The sequence below is a fragment of the Sminthopsis crassicaudata genome, chromosome 3, assembly GCF_048593235.1.
Source record: "Sminthopsis crassicaudata isolate SCR6 chromosome 3, ASM4859323v1, whole genome shotgun sequence".
NCBI classification, from domain to species: domain Eukaryota; kingdom Metazoa; phylum Chordata; class Mammalia; order Dasyuromorphia; family Dasyuridae; genus Sminthopsis; species Sminthopsis crassicaudata.
In genome coordinates, this window is record NC_133619.1 from 625,662,021 (window position 1) to 625,679,074 (window position 17,054).

Here is a 17,054-nt window from a genome sequence, read left to right on the forward strand (position 1 = left end):
GGGTCTTATTGAATCAGAATGGGGGTGGGGAGGTATAGATTAATTTGGAGTCGTGCAAATTAATTTCTTTTAGAATATAAAAAGCTTTAATCCAAGTGGCTTTTTAATTAGAAGCAGTATCTGCCGAACTATGCTTTCATGTAGCAAGTGAACAAATGATAATGGCTGTATTTGGGGGAGAAACTGAATACAGAACTTGCTTTTGGAGAAGATAATCTTGATAGTTCTTTCTGTCACACACTTTATTTAGACAACTTTCCTGCTGAAAGAGAAGAGAATCTGGAAAGATTTGTTCCTTCCCTTTATGCTAAACCTAAACATTAATTAAAGAATAAACCTTTCCAAATTACATGGCCCTAGTAGGAAGACTTTGGCTGAAAAGAAATTGGAATTAACCATCTCTTAGGGGTTTTGGCAAAACCTCCCAAAACTGGGCCTAGGACTGGACAGATGGCTAAGGGATAATTATTGACATGTCCAGTGAAGATAGATTTTCACTCTGGTTTGAAGTTTAATTGAATAGAAGAGAGTTTCTAAATCTCATTACCCAAAATGGTAGTTTGATGCTATGGCTCACTTGTGGGTATTCAAAAAGGAAAAAGGGCAAAGTTAGCTCAAGCAAGAATAAAACCTTAATTTGAAAAGCCTGAGCTAAATCCACAATTTATTGTTGGCAAAATTACCCGATATATTCAATAAAAGTGATAGAAGGAAACCTTTAAATTTCCTTTAAAAAAAAAAAAAAGCCTGATAAAAGTAAGTTCCTTTAGCTAAGATATAGATTCTTTGCTAGCTGTGATATCCCAATTTCTCTCTGGATTTGTTCATGGCTTTTATTTTTCAGAAGTTCTTTTGAGAGTCTGTTCGGAATTTGGTTGTCCCTTCTGTTGTACTCCCCGTATCTTCTCTTTTCTCTTCAGAATTACTTGTTGGATCATTCCTAAAGAATGAGATTCACATGAAATTTTATATATAACTGCCACACTCCCCTCCCCCATTTCATGATATCCCCATATTCCTAGGGTTTAGCAGTTGGAGAATGAAACCTGACATGTCCCTTGCAAATGGGTCTTACCAAGGGTATTTTGTTTGCACAATATTTCAGCCTACCCTTTACACTGCAATTATATTGGAACAGGTAAGTTTCAATCAAGTTCCTTCTCACATTTAATAGAATTTGAACTATTTTACTCAAATCAATAAATCCTGAACATCCACTGGGCAGCGGGAACAGGATGTAAAGGTTACATAAAACAACCCTGATCCTCATGGAAGAAACAGTAATATTTTGAAAAGCATCTTTGCTAGCTAGACCTAGATATGTGATCTAGAGCCTTGAATCCCTTAGTGCCCCGAATCTTCTGGACCTGATGGCTTCTAAGATCTGTTCCACCTCATATGATCCAACATAAAATAAACAGACCTAAAGAGATTGGAAGTGGGTGGGGAGCATCAGAGAAGGCATCCTAAAGGAAGTGGGTTTTGCCCCAAGCCTTAAAGGATGGATAGGAACTGAGAATGCATCAAGTCAGTTTCAAAAGTTTGTTGTTTATCCATTCAATTATGTCTATTTGTGACCCCATTAGGGGTTTTCTTGGCAGAGATACTGGAGGGATTCACCATTTTCTTCTCTAGCTTATTTTACAGATGAGGAAACTGAGGTTAACAGGGTTAAGTGACTTGCCCAGGATCACACAGCTAATAAGTGCTGAAGATCAATTATCCCTATTCCAGGCCCTTGCTCTGTGCATTATTGCATTTACTAGCAGCCATGAGTCAAATTGCCAGGCGTAACTTAGGGTTCTCTCTCTTAATATGTTGCTGTTTAGAATTTTTCAAGTTTTAATTCTGCTAACTAAACAGAGGGGGGAAAAACCTTTTTGCATTGACTTTTCTCTCTAGGCAAGACATTTTTCATCTACCTGGTTTGATTCTCATTGATCACCACCATATCTTCATATATTTTTTGTAAATTCTCCGATTGCTCATCAATAGGTTCTTGGAATCTGTCAGAAAGAGAGTCTTTTAACTGTAACCCTTTGAAGGAACCAAAGACAGCAAACTCACTCTTGACTAACAAGTTTAAGCAAAGACATAGTGGGCTTTAGTTGTGAATTCCCTCCTTGCCCAGGTCTCCAGGAGTGTCTTGAGGTCTGGACTGTTTGTAAGGATGCCAGATCTTTTCCTGCAAAAATGACTACGTTTTACCACTCTTCCTGGCAAGCCTGTGATCTCCTTTTTGGTTCTTTTTTAAGTCCAGGTATGTTAACCTTGAATTCTGGGGAAGTTCTCACTGATACAGGTGGAACATGCCCCTGCCAGTTTTCTGACTGTTTTAGGAGCTACCCCACCCACCTTGCATCTTACAAAACATCCGCCACAAAAGCCTTTGCCGACATAAACCTGCAGATCCAGCGTCTCCACTTGTTCAAAAGTAGGTGAGGAGTTACCACCTTTTCTTACCTTGGCTCTAGCCGTTCCTTCACTTTAGCGATGGAGCGGACATAAGGGGTGATCTGCTTGGTGATATTGATCAGGTAGCTGTTCTCTTGTCTCAGCTGGAACAAATCGTAGAGCTGGGCTGCCCAGAACAAGAAAGTTCAATTTGAAGAATGGCCCTTACCCATTAATTTTTTATCATGGCACGAACGCATTTGCAAAGAGTTTCACAAATATCTCCACAACAGGTGCCATTATTGTCCCCCTTTCACACAGGAGGAAACTGAGACAGGTTAAGTGGCTTGTCTGGACTTGGTCACCTGGCTTGTTGGTGGAACTACTCAAGCTCTGGACTCCAGGACCAAACTCTATCCCCATTTCCACCCAGCTACTTCCTGGGGTTCTTAGTCTGAATTTGAAATATCCATCTCCTTTGCCTAATTTAGAACCTTTCTCACTGATTACCCATTTCATCTTGGGACAGGAAGGGAAGAGTAATAGGGCAGTTAATGAGGATGTTAGTTTACTCCAGATCTATATGCAATACCATCTAGTCAGTGCAATTTTCTGGGATGTTTTATTTCTTATTTCATATTTTAAACAATGTTTTATTGGTGCTTATGAAAAATCAACATCATTTCCCAATGACTTTCCTCTTCCTAACCTTTTTCCAGTTAATAAATCGGTCCCCTGGGCATGGCTGATAGGGGATGCTTCATTCTGCATTTGTATTCCACCATTTCTCTAGTGAGAAATTAGAGGCATCCTTCCTACTCAGACCCCTGAAATAATGTTTGGTCACCATCAACGATACATTTCCTTTTCAATATGACTACAACATTTCCCTTCCTATTTATTTTTCTCTAGTAGATATCTTCTTCCATCATGCAGGAAATTTGTTAGGATGAGTCAGGGCAGTTTATTCCCTTGGCAGGCACAATTCCTTGGGTACCTTCATAAATTTCTTGCTCATTTGCTATTCTCTGATAGGTTTCTTCCCATGTCTGAAAGAAAAAGGGAAAGAGTGGGACTGGCCTGGCCATCAGAGCACTGTGCTGTAATAACAATAGCTAGAATTATGCGTGTTACAAGGTTTGCAAAGCTCTTTACACCTCCACCCTGGGAAGCAAGTTCTAGGATCACCTCATTTTACAGAGCTGGAAGCTCGGCCAGGCAAAGAACAAATGGCTTTCCCAGGATCACATAGCTAGTGTCTAGGACCATATTTGAACCCGGGACTTACTGACTTCAGCCTCAATCGACTGGGGATAGTGGTCACTGAGCCACTAATCCATCTTATGCTTCTCTCTAGCGTCTCCTATTGAAAAGGATACCTGCTTTAACTGGGCTCTAAAGACCTTTCACTTCTATATATACATGCAAAAAGAATCATTGGTCACTTCCCTTCTGGCTCCAGCCTCCCCTACCACTGGGTATCTTCTGGTGGAGGAGGAAAGACACTCTGGGGACATTTCTTACCTCTTCAAAGACAGGTCTCATCATCTCTACCGAGGCGTACTTGGAAGCAATGTGCCCGTCCACCTGTAGGGATTTCTGCAGGATGTCACTCATGATTTCTGCCTTAATGAGGGAATGGTGCTTGGTGAGGTCCCGATGCAATTCTTGTACTTGGTCCTTCAGATTCTGGATCTCAGATTGCAAGGTCTGTGTTCAGAGAAGCCCAGGTTTGGGAGTGAAGATAGGAAGGGAATAAACACTTATATGGTGTCCACTGTGTGGCCAGCTGTGCTAATGTAAAAATTAACAAATACTGTGTCAACAACCCTAAAAGGTAAGTGGAGGTGTGAATGCAGCTTTTCCTGACTCCTGGCCCTGTGTTCCATGAGTTGTGTCTGGTACCCAGGCAGAGGAGAATGAGCTCTCAGAAAGGGCTTCAGGATCCCAGAGTAACTAATTTTTTTTTTCTTTTATCTACTTCAGGGGTCACCAGAGTTTTTGCCTATTCTCATGATGCTGTAGTCAGGTACCTCCAATGGCAGAGTACCGGCATCTGGTGGATGAGAGGAATCCGGATCTTTGTGACCCCTTTAGTGTTTTCTTGGCAAGATACTGGAGTGGTTTGCTATTTCCTTCTCCAACTCATTTTACAGCTGAGGCAAACATAAATAAGTGACTTGCCCAGGGTCACATGGCCAATAAGGATGATGGGTGTTCCTAGTACTAAATCCAGCACTCTATTTATTGTATCACCTGGCTGCCCACCATGAGAATAGCCTGGAATTGGATATTGTATGAACACTCAGGATAAATTGCAAAGGTTTTTGTCTTTTCAGGAATCCTGCAGTATTCCTCCCTCATGCCCTGAGAGGCCTCCTGTACTGACCAAGAAGGGGAGACAGGTTGCTCAGCTGGCCCCTCACCCTATATGTCTCCTCATAGTGGCGGCAGTGCTCTGTGAAGGGGGTGTCACTTCCCTCTGCCAGCAGCACCTTTGTACTGATGGATCGGTGCAGTGTGGGCTTGTGGATAGGTGACCCAGACATCTTTCCGCCTGGGGATGGGCAGCCAGAACTAAGCAGAGCCTTGGTAGATGAACACCCAGAAAGCCTGTGGAGAAAAGGAAGTGACAGTACTGATGTGTTGGGGGACAGGATGGAGATGGATTCGCTATGTCTTTCACCCCTAACACCAACGGCCGAATTCAGTATAAAGCCTGGACCCTCATCAGCAAAGCTTAGGAGAAAGCTTATCAGTGCAAACCATTTCTCAAGGACACATTTACCCATAGTCCCCTGCTCAGTGAATCTGTACTGGCGCCCTAAACCAGGCCCAGGGAGTGTGAGTGCCCACACAGGGTTATATGGAAAACTGCTTTGGAGACTTGCTGCTTTTCTCATGTCCTTGCAAATCCCACTTTATTTCTTTTATATCCTGCCATTATTTTTCTGAGAGAGAAGTATTCTGTCTGGATACATGGTATGGAGAGGGCACATGCTACCTCAGGCTGGGTGGACTGGCTCTTTCTCAAATTGAGCAAACAGGATTCAGGGAGTGGAGCTTCTCATCTGCCTTTGAGGCGGGAGACCTTGCTCCCCTCCCTGGGGACTGAGTGGAGCATATTGGGGGAAGCCAAGAATCAGAAGTGACGTCCATCAGCCTCTCCCTGGGCTTCCTTCTCTTACCTGAGCCTGCTTAGCCCCGTATTCCCCCAAACCACTAGAGTCCTGCTCCCAAGCCTTTGGCGGTTCCCATGATTCTTAAGGAGTGGGCGTCCTTCCTGTCTGGGAGGTGCAGCCGGTGTTTGGGAGGGAAGCCCGAGCCTTTGGCAAATAGCCACGTAGCTCTTCTTCCCTCCGGGCCTCCCAGGCCCACTCCCGCGCCTCCCTCACCCTGGAGCTTCCGCTGCCGGAGGTGACTCATGCGCCGAGGCTGCAATCCCGGGTGGAGAGTGCCCCCCGGGCCTCAGAGCCAACCTTAAAGTTTCCCCGTACAGCCCCCGCTTCCCACTTCTTCCGGGCTCCATTATCAAACCAGTCTCCAGATGGCCAGGTAGACCTCGGCCAGGAGGGCCCACGGGAGGGCCGGGAGGGGCCCGGGGAGCCCGCCGCCCCAGACTTCCGCCTCGGCTCCTCTCCTGGCTCGGAGCCAGGGCCCGGTGCCCAGGTTCGGAGACGCACCGCACCTTCCCTGAGGGGGGCGTGCCCTCTCCGCAGCCGGGCGCTCGCGGGAAGCGCTGGCCCGGGCCGGTATCCACCGTGTCAGTGAGACGGTGCCCCCGTGCCCACCCCGCCAGGGAGCCGACCTGAGGGCTGTGGGGACAGGGAAGGGCCACACTCCTCACATGGTGGCTGCAGCCCCGGGCGCCGGCGCCCTGCGCGCGCCTGGCAGCAGCAGCGGCTCCAGACAGCGGGCGAACTCGGCGCGGTGATCGCTGGAGATCTGGGGGGCCATCGGAGGCAGGGGCTCAGGAGCGGAGCTCGCGAGCCCGGAAACCCCTTGGCTCAGTTCCCCGCCCCCCTCACCCGGTCCCTGGCACCCGCATCCACCCCAGGTCCCCGCGTCTGCACCTTACTGCTCTGCGCGGGCTGCAGGCGGTGGGGCCGGGTGACGATGCCCTGGAGCCGGTCCATCAGTTCCTGTGGCAGCCGGAGGGGCGTTTTCAGGGCGCTGGGACTTCCCAGCCTCGGGGGAGTCTCTATTCCGACCCGCCCCCTCCCCCAGTCATTCCCTAGCTAGTCAGAAGCCTGGCGGTCTTCTGGGGTCAGGGAAGGCAGAATGAGTACAGGGGGGAGGGGCGCCCTCAGCCCTGTCCCGCACTCAATCCAGCTCTCAGGGAGCCCGAGTGCAGAGACCTGGAAAGGAACCAGATGGGAAAAGGAAAAGGGAAGGTCCCTTCTGGTCGACCTCCTTCCTCTGTGGTGCCAGGGGCAGCAGAAACAGCCGAGGCACACAGGGCTAGACTAAAGGCGTTTGGGTCACTCGGTGGAGTTTGTCCCAACTCCCTTGCTGCTCCTTTCTCTTCCTCCAGGTTCTCCTTCATCTCCCCATTCCCCTACCAGATAAGTCCTTTCTCTCTCCCCAGCCCCCAACCCCTAAATCCTCATCCCCTCAGAGGAGTTGTTCTTGGCAAAGAAATCTAGTTATTTAATCAGAATCATCCACGATGATGTCTGTGAGCCCCCAAGGCTTCCATTTGGGTTTTAAAGCTCCTGGAGGGAAGGGCCTGTTTCAGGTCTGTCTTTGTTTCCCCAGCATGATTCCTAGTAGGTACTCTGTAGATTTTTTTCTTGAAGTGGATGAAAAAAGGAGTTGGTCAACCCCAGTGATTCTGCACTTGGTGAAAAGCATGGGGAAAGATCAGTGAGCAGTGCCATCTGCCTTACTCCCACTCCCATTCTCAGAGAAACCTAGACCAGTGGTCCTCGAACTTTTTAAATAGGGGGCCAGGGGGCAGCTAGGTGGCACAGTGGATAGAGCACCAGCCTTGAATTCAGGAGGACCCGAGTTCAAATCTGGTCTCAGACACTTCACACTTCCTAGCTGTGTGACCCTGGGCAAGTCACTTAACCCCAGCCTCAGGGAAAAACAAACAAACAAACAAACAAACAAACAAACAAATAAATAGATAAATAGATAGATAGATAGATAGATAGATAAATAAATAAATAAATAAAGGGCCAGTTTCCTGTCCCTCAGACTGTGGGAGGGCCCGACTATAGTAAAAACAAAAGCTCACTCTCTATCTCTGCCCCTCGGCTCATTTGCCTTAATCCGGTGGCCACAGGTCCTCAGCCGCTGCAGCTAGCCCCAGGGCCGTAATTTGAGAACCCCTGCCCCCAGACAGTTCAAAAAGGTTGCCCAGCCCTGACCCACAGGTGAATACCATCCCTTTCCTGAGGAGCCCTCCATGGGGTGACTCACATATCCCAGGTCCAGGAACTCTGCCTTGTTGGCGGAACTGAGGAAAGCTGAGCAGGTGACCAGGTGGACCTATGGGGACAAGGTAGGGCCCACAACTGATCACCCACATGGGCATCTGAGTGGAAAGAATGATTGCCAAGGAATGATGCTGAAGTCCATGGGAGAGGGGATTCTCTATACAGCTGACCTCCCAGGTCCAAACAACAAAACTTTTTTATTTGTGTATGAGTCATGTTCCCTTCCTGTCAGCTAACCTCCGTGGGGGCAAGGGCCTAGACTCATTTAAACTCTATACCTTCCCCAGTTTAAATCAGGGTTCTGAACAGAAGAGACCCCAGTTTTCTCAACTGGAAAATGGGATAATAACAGCACCTACCTTGCAGGTAGGTGAAGGATCATGAAGATTGAATAAGATAAGATTTGTAAACAGTTGGTGCTATATAGATGCTTATTCCTTTCCCTTTCCTCATTTCCTAAACATTTATTGAATGTTGAGGGACATTCAGGTGGCATGGAAATTCTAGGTGAGGGAAAGAGGAGGGAAGTAATTGCCCAGATATCTCTTCCCCCACCCCAGCAAAGAACTTGCTAGTTCCCTGGCCTTGCTCACTTTGGGTAATCAGGAAGCTGACTCTGGCTCTTTACCTGCAGTGTGGGCAGCAAGGATAACAGGTGGGAGAGCTGATCCTTGAAGGCCTTGTCTTTCTCTTCATACTGGCTGGGGAGGCAGGAGAGGTAGGTCAATGAGCACCCTGGATTCAAGGTTCAGTATGAAGAAGGGGGAAGAGAAGGGAATATGCATTTATATAGCACTTCCTACATTCCAAACACTTTATAAATATCTCATTTGATTTTCACAACAACCTGCAAGGCAGGTGCTGTTATAGTTCCAATCTTACAGCAAAGGAAACTGAGGCAGACATAAGGTAAGTGACTGCCCAGGGTCACCCAGCAAGTAAGTGAATTTGAACTCAAGTCCTCCTACTTCCAGGCCCAGTACTCTATTCACTGTATCACTCAGATGCTATCACTTAAGCTGAATTCACTTAAGAACTCTGGGGATTCACTCCTCCTCACAGTGCAAAAGGAGAAGGTTCTTGATTCAGGCTCTAGACTAATCCCATGATATTGGAGAGATAGCTAGCAGTATCTCACATTGGTGCATTTTAGAAAATGGTCCTTTCCCTTTGGATGAAGATGCCCCATCTCAAGAACTTTCTTGAACACGATGACAAACACTATGGGCATGCAGTTCTTAAATGCAGTTTATAGGGAGAGTGCTAGGAAAGTCCCAATATGGGGGAAGCAGTGGACTTGGGAAGAATGATCTAGAAAGCAGTGGACTCGGGATGAATGACCTGGTGTGAGTCCCAACTCTGCTGTGACCCTAGTTTTTTTGGGTCTCATTTTCCTCACTTATAAAACAAGCAAGAAAGCTCCCACTACTTACCCCACAGGATTGTGTGAGGCAAGTGCTTTTTCAACATTTAAATGAACCAATATGATTCTTGGCCCTACCAACCTCCGAACTGCCTTCAGTAACAATGCCTTCCTCTCCGTCAGCTTCTCCTACAAGAGACCCATAAGGCAGCAATCTGAATTTGGGTGGGGTAGAGGGGATAAAGGGTTGCCCAGCCTACCTTTGGAGGATGGGAGTCTGCAACTATTGTTCAAGAAAGCAGAATGGGTTGAGAGTTAGGTAGGGTAGAGAGTTCCCTAGCTTTGAAGGTCATCAAGTAGATAGTGTAGAAGGAGCCCAGGTATGAGTTGGGACAAATGTGCATCTGAAATTCTTTCCAGCTCCAAGGATTATAGGTTCGTATGGCTCATGTGGCCATCTTCATACCTGGCTCTGGTGGCCACCGTCATACCTAGGCGGAACCTCGGGAAGGGCCACAATGGATGTCGTCTGGCTCTTGGAAGGGGGGGGGGGGACTTACTTGCATGCTGCTGAAGAGTGTGTGGATGGCGCTCTCCTCCTCGGCTGCACTGCGCCTTACCTCCTCCACCATGGTCTGCAGCAGGGTGATTGCCTCCCGAGTGGAGGTCTGCAAAGCCTTCACAGCCTTGGGAAGAGGGGCAGCCTTGAGATGACCGATCCCTCTTCATCTCAATTCCTCCCAGCTCCCAAAAGCCAGTGCCAATTACTCACCATGACAATTTGGTCCAGCTTCTCACAGCCCTGCACATAGGCTGTCTCTATGTCGATACAGTGTGCCCGGCTTTCCCTGCAAAGATGACCTGCCTCAGGAAACCCCTAGACATCCTTTCATGGGACCCACAAATCCCTCCCTTGTTCTCCTGATATCCCAAGCTTGGGTTCTATGGAAAGACTGATAGGATAACCAGTTGGCGTGACTGTCAGACTGGATTCTCCCTCCCTTCCAACCCATCCCTGGGAAAGGATGAAGTTAAACCCCAACCAAATAACCCCAGACCCTGTCCCAGAATCCATGGTCAAAACCACAAGTTGATCAATTCAAAGTCCTTCAGTAGAATGGCAAGTCCATGAAGGTGAGACTGTTTAATGCTCCATCTTCGTATCCCAGGTGCCTAAGGATAGGGATGGGACCTGTGCACCTTCTCTGGTAATTGTAGCATTACAGATTATGATGATCACGGATCATACACCAAATAAGTATCTGAAGGTTGATTTGAACTTGGGTCCTCAATAAGTGGTTATTCAATAGAAATCCACAATGGAGTGGAACCCATTTGTCCTTTCCAGCCTTTATTTTCCTTCAACTATCTACTCTCCACTTAAACTAGACTAGATTCTTCCCATCTCCTTTCTCTAAGGATCCAACATTATCTTGCTCCACCATATTTTTTTTTCTGTGTGAAATTTCTCACCATTCAAGGTCTTGCCTAATGATTCCTACCTTATACTCTTCTTCCTCCGAGAAGTTTTTCCTGATCTCTACAATGTAATAACAGTCATGATCTTCCACTCTTGTTACTCACATAGAATTTAGGAAATGTGGTTTATCGATTTGTACTTAATCTAGTACACTGTCAGTTCCACGAGAGCAGGTGTCTCCCCCAAAATCCAGCATGGTGCTTCATCAATGTTAGTTGAAGGATGGGAAGGAAGGAAGAAGAGAATGAAAAAAGAAAGGAAAGAAGGAAGGAAGGAGAAGATGAAGGGCAAGAGTCTAGAGAAGGAAACAAGGAAGGAAGGAGAAGAGGAAGGGCAGGAGTCCAGAGAAGGAAACAAGGAAGGAAGGAGAAGAGGAAGGGCAGGAGTCCAGAGAAGGAAACAAGGAAGGAAGGAGACGAGGAAGGGCAGGAGTCCAGAGAAGGAAACAAGGAAGGAAGGAGAAGAGGAAGGGCAGGAGTCCAGAGAAGGAAACAAGGAAGGAAGGAGACGAGGAAGGGCAGGAGTCCAGAGAAGGAAACAAGGAAGGAAGGAGAAGAGGAAGGGCAGGAGTCCAGAGAAGGAAACAAGGAAGGAAGGAGAAGAGGAAGGGCAGGAGTCCAGAGAAGGAAACAAGGAAGGAAGGAGAAGAGGAAGGGCAGGAGTCCAGAGAAGGAAACAAGGAAGGAAGGAGAAGAGGAAGGGCAGGAGTCCAGAGAAGGAAACAAGGAAGGAAGGAGAAGAGGAAGGGCAGGAGTCCAGAGAAGGAAACAAGGAAGGAAGGAGAAGAGGAAGGGCAGGAGTCCAGAGAAGGAAACAAGGAAGGAAGGAGAAGAGGAAGGGCAGGAGTCCAGAGAAGGAAACAAGGAAGGAAGGAGAAGAGGAAGGGCAGGAGTCCAGAGAAGGAAACAAGGAAGGAAGGAGAAGAGGAAGGGCAGGAGTCCAGAGAAGGAAACAAGGAAGGAAGGAGAAGAGGAAGGGCAAGAGTCTAGAGAAGGAAACAAGGAAGGAAGGAGACGAGGAAGGGCAGGAGTCCAGAGAAGGAAACAAGGAAGGAAGGAGAAGAGGAAGGGCAGGAGTCCAGAGAAGGAAACAAGGGATGAAGAGAGGAGAGGGGAAGAAAGGAGGAAGAGACAGAAGTGGAAGAGAAGAAGGACCTACGTACCCCTGCATGTCCCGGAAGCATCGAATGCACAGCATGGACTTCTTATCAGTGGAGAACATAATGTAAGGCTCACCATGCAAAGCTACAATAGGGAGACAGGTTCACTGGTTGGTGAGGATAGCAGGATAAAATGGTACTCGGTGGTTGCTTATTTCACTTGGGGACAAGAATTGGACACTCACAACATTTCTTGTGGGTGTCCTTGATACGTTTGCCCAGGGCCACAACATCGTGACGGGAGAACATTTTGGCTCTGTGAGTCTCCTCCCGGCAGTGAGCACAGAGTGGCTGACCACAGGTGTTACAGAAATAGGTGGTCTCTGCATCCTAGGGAGGAGGAAGAGGAGGGAGAAAAAAGAGTTTGGGCCAGATGGATCGAACCTGGATCAGGCTTGTTTCACATTTGAACTCAAGAAGCAAGTCTTCTTGACTTCAAGATGGGTGCTCTTTCCCATGCTCCACCTGGTCCGTAGTAGGTGCTTTGTAAATGTTTAGTAACTATTAACTATTGGTAGATATAGGTAATTCTTTAATGAGGAGCCTTCCAATATCAATACAGGTCACCATCTTCTCTGAAATTTACAATTCACCTAAAACACCGAACAAGATGAAGTGATTTGTTCTATAAGAAGTTAAACTCCCTGGGTCTCAGTTTCCCCTCCTGTAAATGAGACTTGACTAAAAAGCCTATGGGATCCCTTCCAGCTATAGCTCTATAAGTCTGTTATTCTAGGGCCGGGACTGCAGCCAGCATGTGTCCGAGATGGGGCAGGGTCTTTGTGGCTTCAAGGCTAGTTGCTTCTCCTGGAACAAACATAACCAGGCTTAATAAATGTTTGATAAATGAATGACTCAATGAGATTGGTGCAGGATATAGCAGAGAGATTGCTTGGTTTGGAGGCAAACTATGCATTTAAGCTCTTCAGACTCCGGACAAGTCATTTAAATCTCTGAACGCTATTAATCTACGGTCTGATTCCAGTTCTTGGCTTAGACACATGTTTTGTGACTCTGGGTATTTTCCCCATCTGTAAAATGGGAGGAAAAAACACACCTACTTGTGCTGTCTACTTCACAGAGTTGGTGAAAGAAAGTGTTTTGCCAACCTTCAAGTGTTAGAAAAAGGTGAGCTGGTGCATTTAGTGTCCCAACAGCAGAGGGAGTGGGTGGAGAGCTGGCTGAAGAGTCAGGGAGATTCAGTCCCTAACTAAACCCCGGTAAAAGCCTCTCAGTGCCCCAGGGAACTCTAATGCTATAAACTGTGGAGAAAGTGGCTGCTTGCATTGGCGAAGGGGATTTCCTTGTTGATGAATTCCCTGTGCTGTTGAAATCATAGATCGAATCCCTCCCTACTCCTCTGTTTTTGTTTTTGTTTTTTTGTTTGTTTTTGCTTTTGTTTTTGTTTTGTTTTGTTTTGTTTTTTGTTTTTTGTTTTTTTTTGTTTTTTTGTTTTTTTTCCCTTGGGCTTTTATTCAAAACCTCTTTTCACAGAAAGGGAAATTGATGCCCAGAAAGTTTAACTTTTTTATGCAACAGATATCAATATACATTTGCAGAGGGAGTTTCCTAACTGGGAACTTGTTTACATCAATAATGACAGATTAGTCTACCGATCCGTAAATGAATATTTCTTTTTAATTAATTAAAACAAATTCAAAAACAAAGATGGTTATTATTGTTATCCAAAATTCCAAGATATCATCTCCTAAACAAGAAAAAAAAATCCCTTATTTTGGGAGGCAAAAGATAACTTACTGATCTGTGAACAAGGGACGAATTGTCTTAAATCTCCAAGGAGACTGAAGGATTTAGAGTTCCTAGAGAGTTCCATTTTGCCAGTAATTGGTAAAGATGGAACTTGCACCCAAGTCTTCTGATTCTAAACCTTTTTTTTTTTTTTTTTTTTTAAGGATTTAGAAGCATTTAGAGCTGGAGAGAGTTCTTAGAGAGTTCCATTTTGCCAGTAAGTGATAAAGATGGAACTTGCACCCAAGTCTTCTGATTCTAAACCTATTTTTAAAAACCCACTAATAACTGCTCATATTTTCATAGTCCTCCAAAGGTTCTCCAAACACTCTCATCACAACATTCTTGTGAAGTAGGGACTGAAAGTATTATTTTCTCCATTATACAGATAAGAAAAGAGAAGTTATATGACTTGTTCAGGTTCAGTAAACACCAAGGGTTGGTTTCCAACCCAGAGTTCTTTCGATCTCAGCATTCTGTTATCTCTGGTTTCAGCCCCCAGGAAAGTGTGGGTGGTCATGGGAAAGGAGTTGGGGTGGGGAAGTCCAGTGACTGAACCTTAATGTGTGTTGGGGGATAGAAGGGTGAAATTTGGCAGCGCAGTTTAATGGAAACAATGCTGGGTTTGGAAGAAAGGAGCAGGGTTCAAATTCCACTCTTCCCTCCCCTTCCCCCAGTCTCCTGATTTATAACTTGAGACGAGTCACTTGTGTATTAGCTTCAGTTTTCTTGTCTGTAAAATAAAGGGATTAAATAATGTCTAAAGTCTGTTCTAGTCTTAAATAAATGATCTTATTTCCCAGAGTTGTTGAGAGGACCAAATTAGATATTTGCAAAGTGCTTTGAAAACCTTGAAGTGCCATTAAAAGCTATTAATATAACGCTATATATTAGTGAGTGCTTTAAGAACAGGGACTGTCTTTACACTTACAGTACTACCATCATCATCATCATCATCATCATCATCATCATCATCATCATCATCATCATCATCATCATCATCATCATCATCACTGCACCATCACCACCATTATCATCACCAGCACTACCACCAGCAGCAGACATCTGCATCACCACTACCACCAGCACCATTCTCCTCCTCTTCCTCCTTCTCCTTCTCCTCCTCCTCCTCCTCTTCCTCCTCTTCCTCCTCCTTCTTCTTCTCTTCCTCATCCTCATCCTCATCATTTATCCACGGCTCTTAGCGCAAAGCTTGGCTCACAATAGGCGCTTAATAAGTGTTGATTGACTGACTTACTAAAAGCAAATCTTTTGGGGCAGCTAGGTGACACAGTGAATCGAGCACCAGCCCTGAAGTCAAGAGGTCCTGAGTTCAAATCTAACTTTAGACACTTAACACTTCCTAGCTGGGTGATTTAACCCCAGTTGCCTCGGGGGGGGGGGGGAATAAAAGTAAATCTTTTTGAGACTAAACGACGTCTGCCCCCTAAGCCGACGCTTCTCCGTGGTTATCCTCCCCAGTCCCTCCCCCATTCTTCCTTGCCTGGCTCTGGCATTCCAGGTCGCAGTTGGCGCAGCGCACAGCCTCCTCGGAGTCCGAGGAGCCATCCACCAGGAACTGCAGCAGCCGGTCCACGGGAGGCAGCCCGTTGGCCCCCTTCACCACGGTCTGGTGGCTGCGGACGGGGCAGAGGCTGGAGGCGAGCCCGGGTCTGGTTCCCCTCCCTGGTCCGAGCCCCAGTTCCCTCCCGACACACTTCCACACCAGGCCCTAAAAATAGCGCAGAGGCGCCCGGGAAAACGGCCGTCACCTGCCTCTAGTTTCGGTTATAAATAGCTTCCCGGGCCCACTTCTATCGCATCCCTCGGACTGGCCGAATGCTTGCTTAAGTGGGACTTCTGCATTCGGGATCTCAAAGCTCATAAAAGCCTCCCTTCTCTCCCCTTACATAAGTCCCCTCTCTTCCCTCTCCCCGCGGCTTTAACCTGGCCTGGGGGTTTCAATATTCACTCAACCCCAGCGCTCTTGGGAAATTTGGGGTGTTTAGCTCCCAGGCTCTAAGGTCCGGGAAAGCGGCGGTGTAGACCCGATCCCGAAGTCGGGGGATGACTTGGCAGAAAGTCGGCTGTTCCGCCGCGGGGAGTGAAGGCGCATAGTTGTGCTATCTGGGGCCTCCCGCAGGGCTCCCATTCCGGGGCTGCTTAGTTTCTGCGCTCGCCCATCCCCCTCTCTGCAGCCTCCCTGGAGGCCAGGGAGTGATAGGGAGCGAGCTGCCCCGAAGTGAAGACTCTCCCCCGCCCCCCAAGCCTCCCAAAGCAGGAAAACTTCCCCCTCTGGGGCAGCCTCCTCCCAGTTTCCGGAGCATTGATTTCCACTGGGGGGGGGGCAGGAAAGCCTCGGAGACCCTGGCGCCCCGGGCCTTGCGCCCAGCCTCGTGGCCTCTCGGGGCACAGAATCCCCTCACTGGGCTCAGACCCCTCGCTTTGGTTCCCGCCAGCCCAAAGCGACCTGGGGCCAGCCCCGAGCCTCGGGCCCCCCGGAAGGCGCACCGCTCACCCACAGAGAGGGCAGGCGAGCCGGCTGTCCACGGCCCGGCCCCGCAGGCAGCTGGCGCAGAAGTTGTGGTAGCAGTCTAGCAGACACGGGTGCTCGTACTGCCCGTGGCACAGGAAGCACACGAGAGGGTGCCCGTTGGAGGCTTCCAGGGCAGCGAGGCTCTCCAGAGGCAAGAAGATCTCACCCGACATTTGCTGGGTTGGGTGGGAGAGGAGGAGGAGGAGGAGGAGGTCACCGGGGAGAGACCCAGTCAGGTCTGCTTTGACCTCGGCTTCCAAGGACACCTGCCTGGGATCATAGAGATGGGGGGAGTAACACTGAAGGCCCAGCAGGCATCCTGGGGATCATGGTGGCTCAGCGCGCGCGCGCAGGGAGGGGGTCAATAAAAATCGCTCTTAATTTGAGGGACCCCCGAGTTTTGGGCAAATATAACTCTCCCCTCCGGGCTGCCTCCCACCGGGACTGTAGCCATCGCCGACGCCCCGGCCCCGTTGGAGAGTTGGGGAGACACTTCTGGCGCCCACGGCCCACGAGAGACCATGGACGCGATCTCGTGGATAAGATACTTCATGATTCCCCTTGGGGTGAGAAGGCAGGCAGGCAGGCAGGCAGGCTGCAGTTCCCCTCCTACCTTCTCCGCAGATGTTCCCAAGGCACCTTTCCCACCTCTGCGCAGTTGTTACTCCAGTTGTTGGGGAAGGCGCTGGCCAGGATGCCGGACTAGGTTCTCCACGGGCACAGAGTGGGGCATCGGGTTCCCCGTGGATGCCAGAGCTTGTCCCTCTACTCGGGGGAGATCATTTGGTCGGCTTCTGTCCTCTCGGGGGCAGGAGGAGGGGCGGGCATCGGGCCTTCCAAAGGCCAGGGGCTGGGCTGGACGGCATATGCCCATTCCTGAAGCGGGGCGGGGCAGCGGGAGGCGGTGGGGTGGGAGTCTGGCACTCTTT

The 17,054-nt window shown here is 48.2% G+C and overlaps 1 protein-coding gene across 1 annotated transcript; it reads right to left on the reverse strand.

Moving 5' to 3' along the window:
* Positions 1–63: 63 nt before the first annotated feature.
* RNF207 (ring finger protein 207) lies at positions 64–16,345 on the reverse strand. Its single transcript, XM_074307801.1, is given in 18 exon segments — positions 64–896; positions 898–940; positions 1,923–2,006; positions 2,464–2,581; positions 3,392–3,443; positions 3,919–4,104; positions 4,821–5,007; positions 6,242–6,339; positions 6,468–6,536; positions 7,822–7,890; positions 8,467–8,539; positions 9,344–9,390; positions 9,762–9,887; positions 9,974–10,049; positions 11,844–11,925; positions 12,026–12,170; positions 15,094–15,226; positions 16,108–16,345. Coding segments are annotated over 18 exon segments (1,842 nt in total). The 5' UTR covers positions 16,299–16,345; the 3' UTR covers positions 64–833.
* Positions 16,346–17,054: the final 709 nt, after the last annotated feature.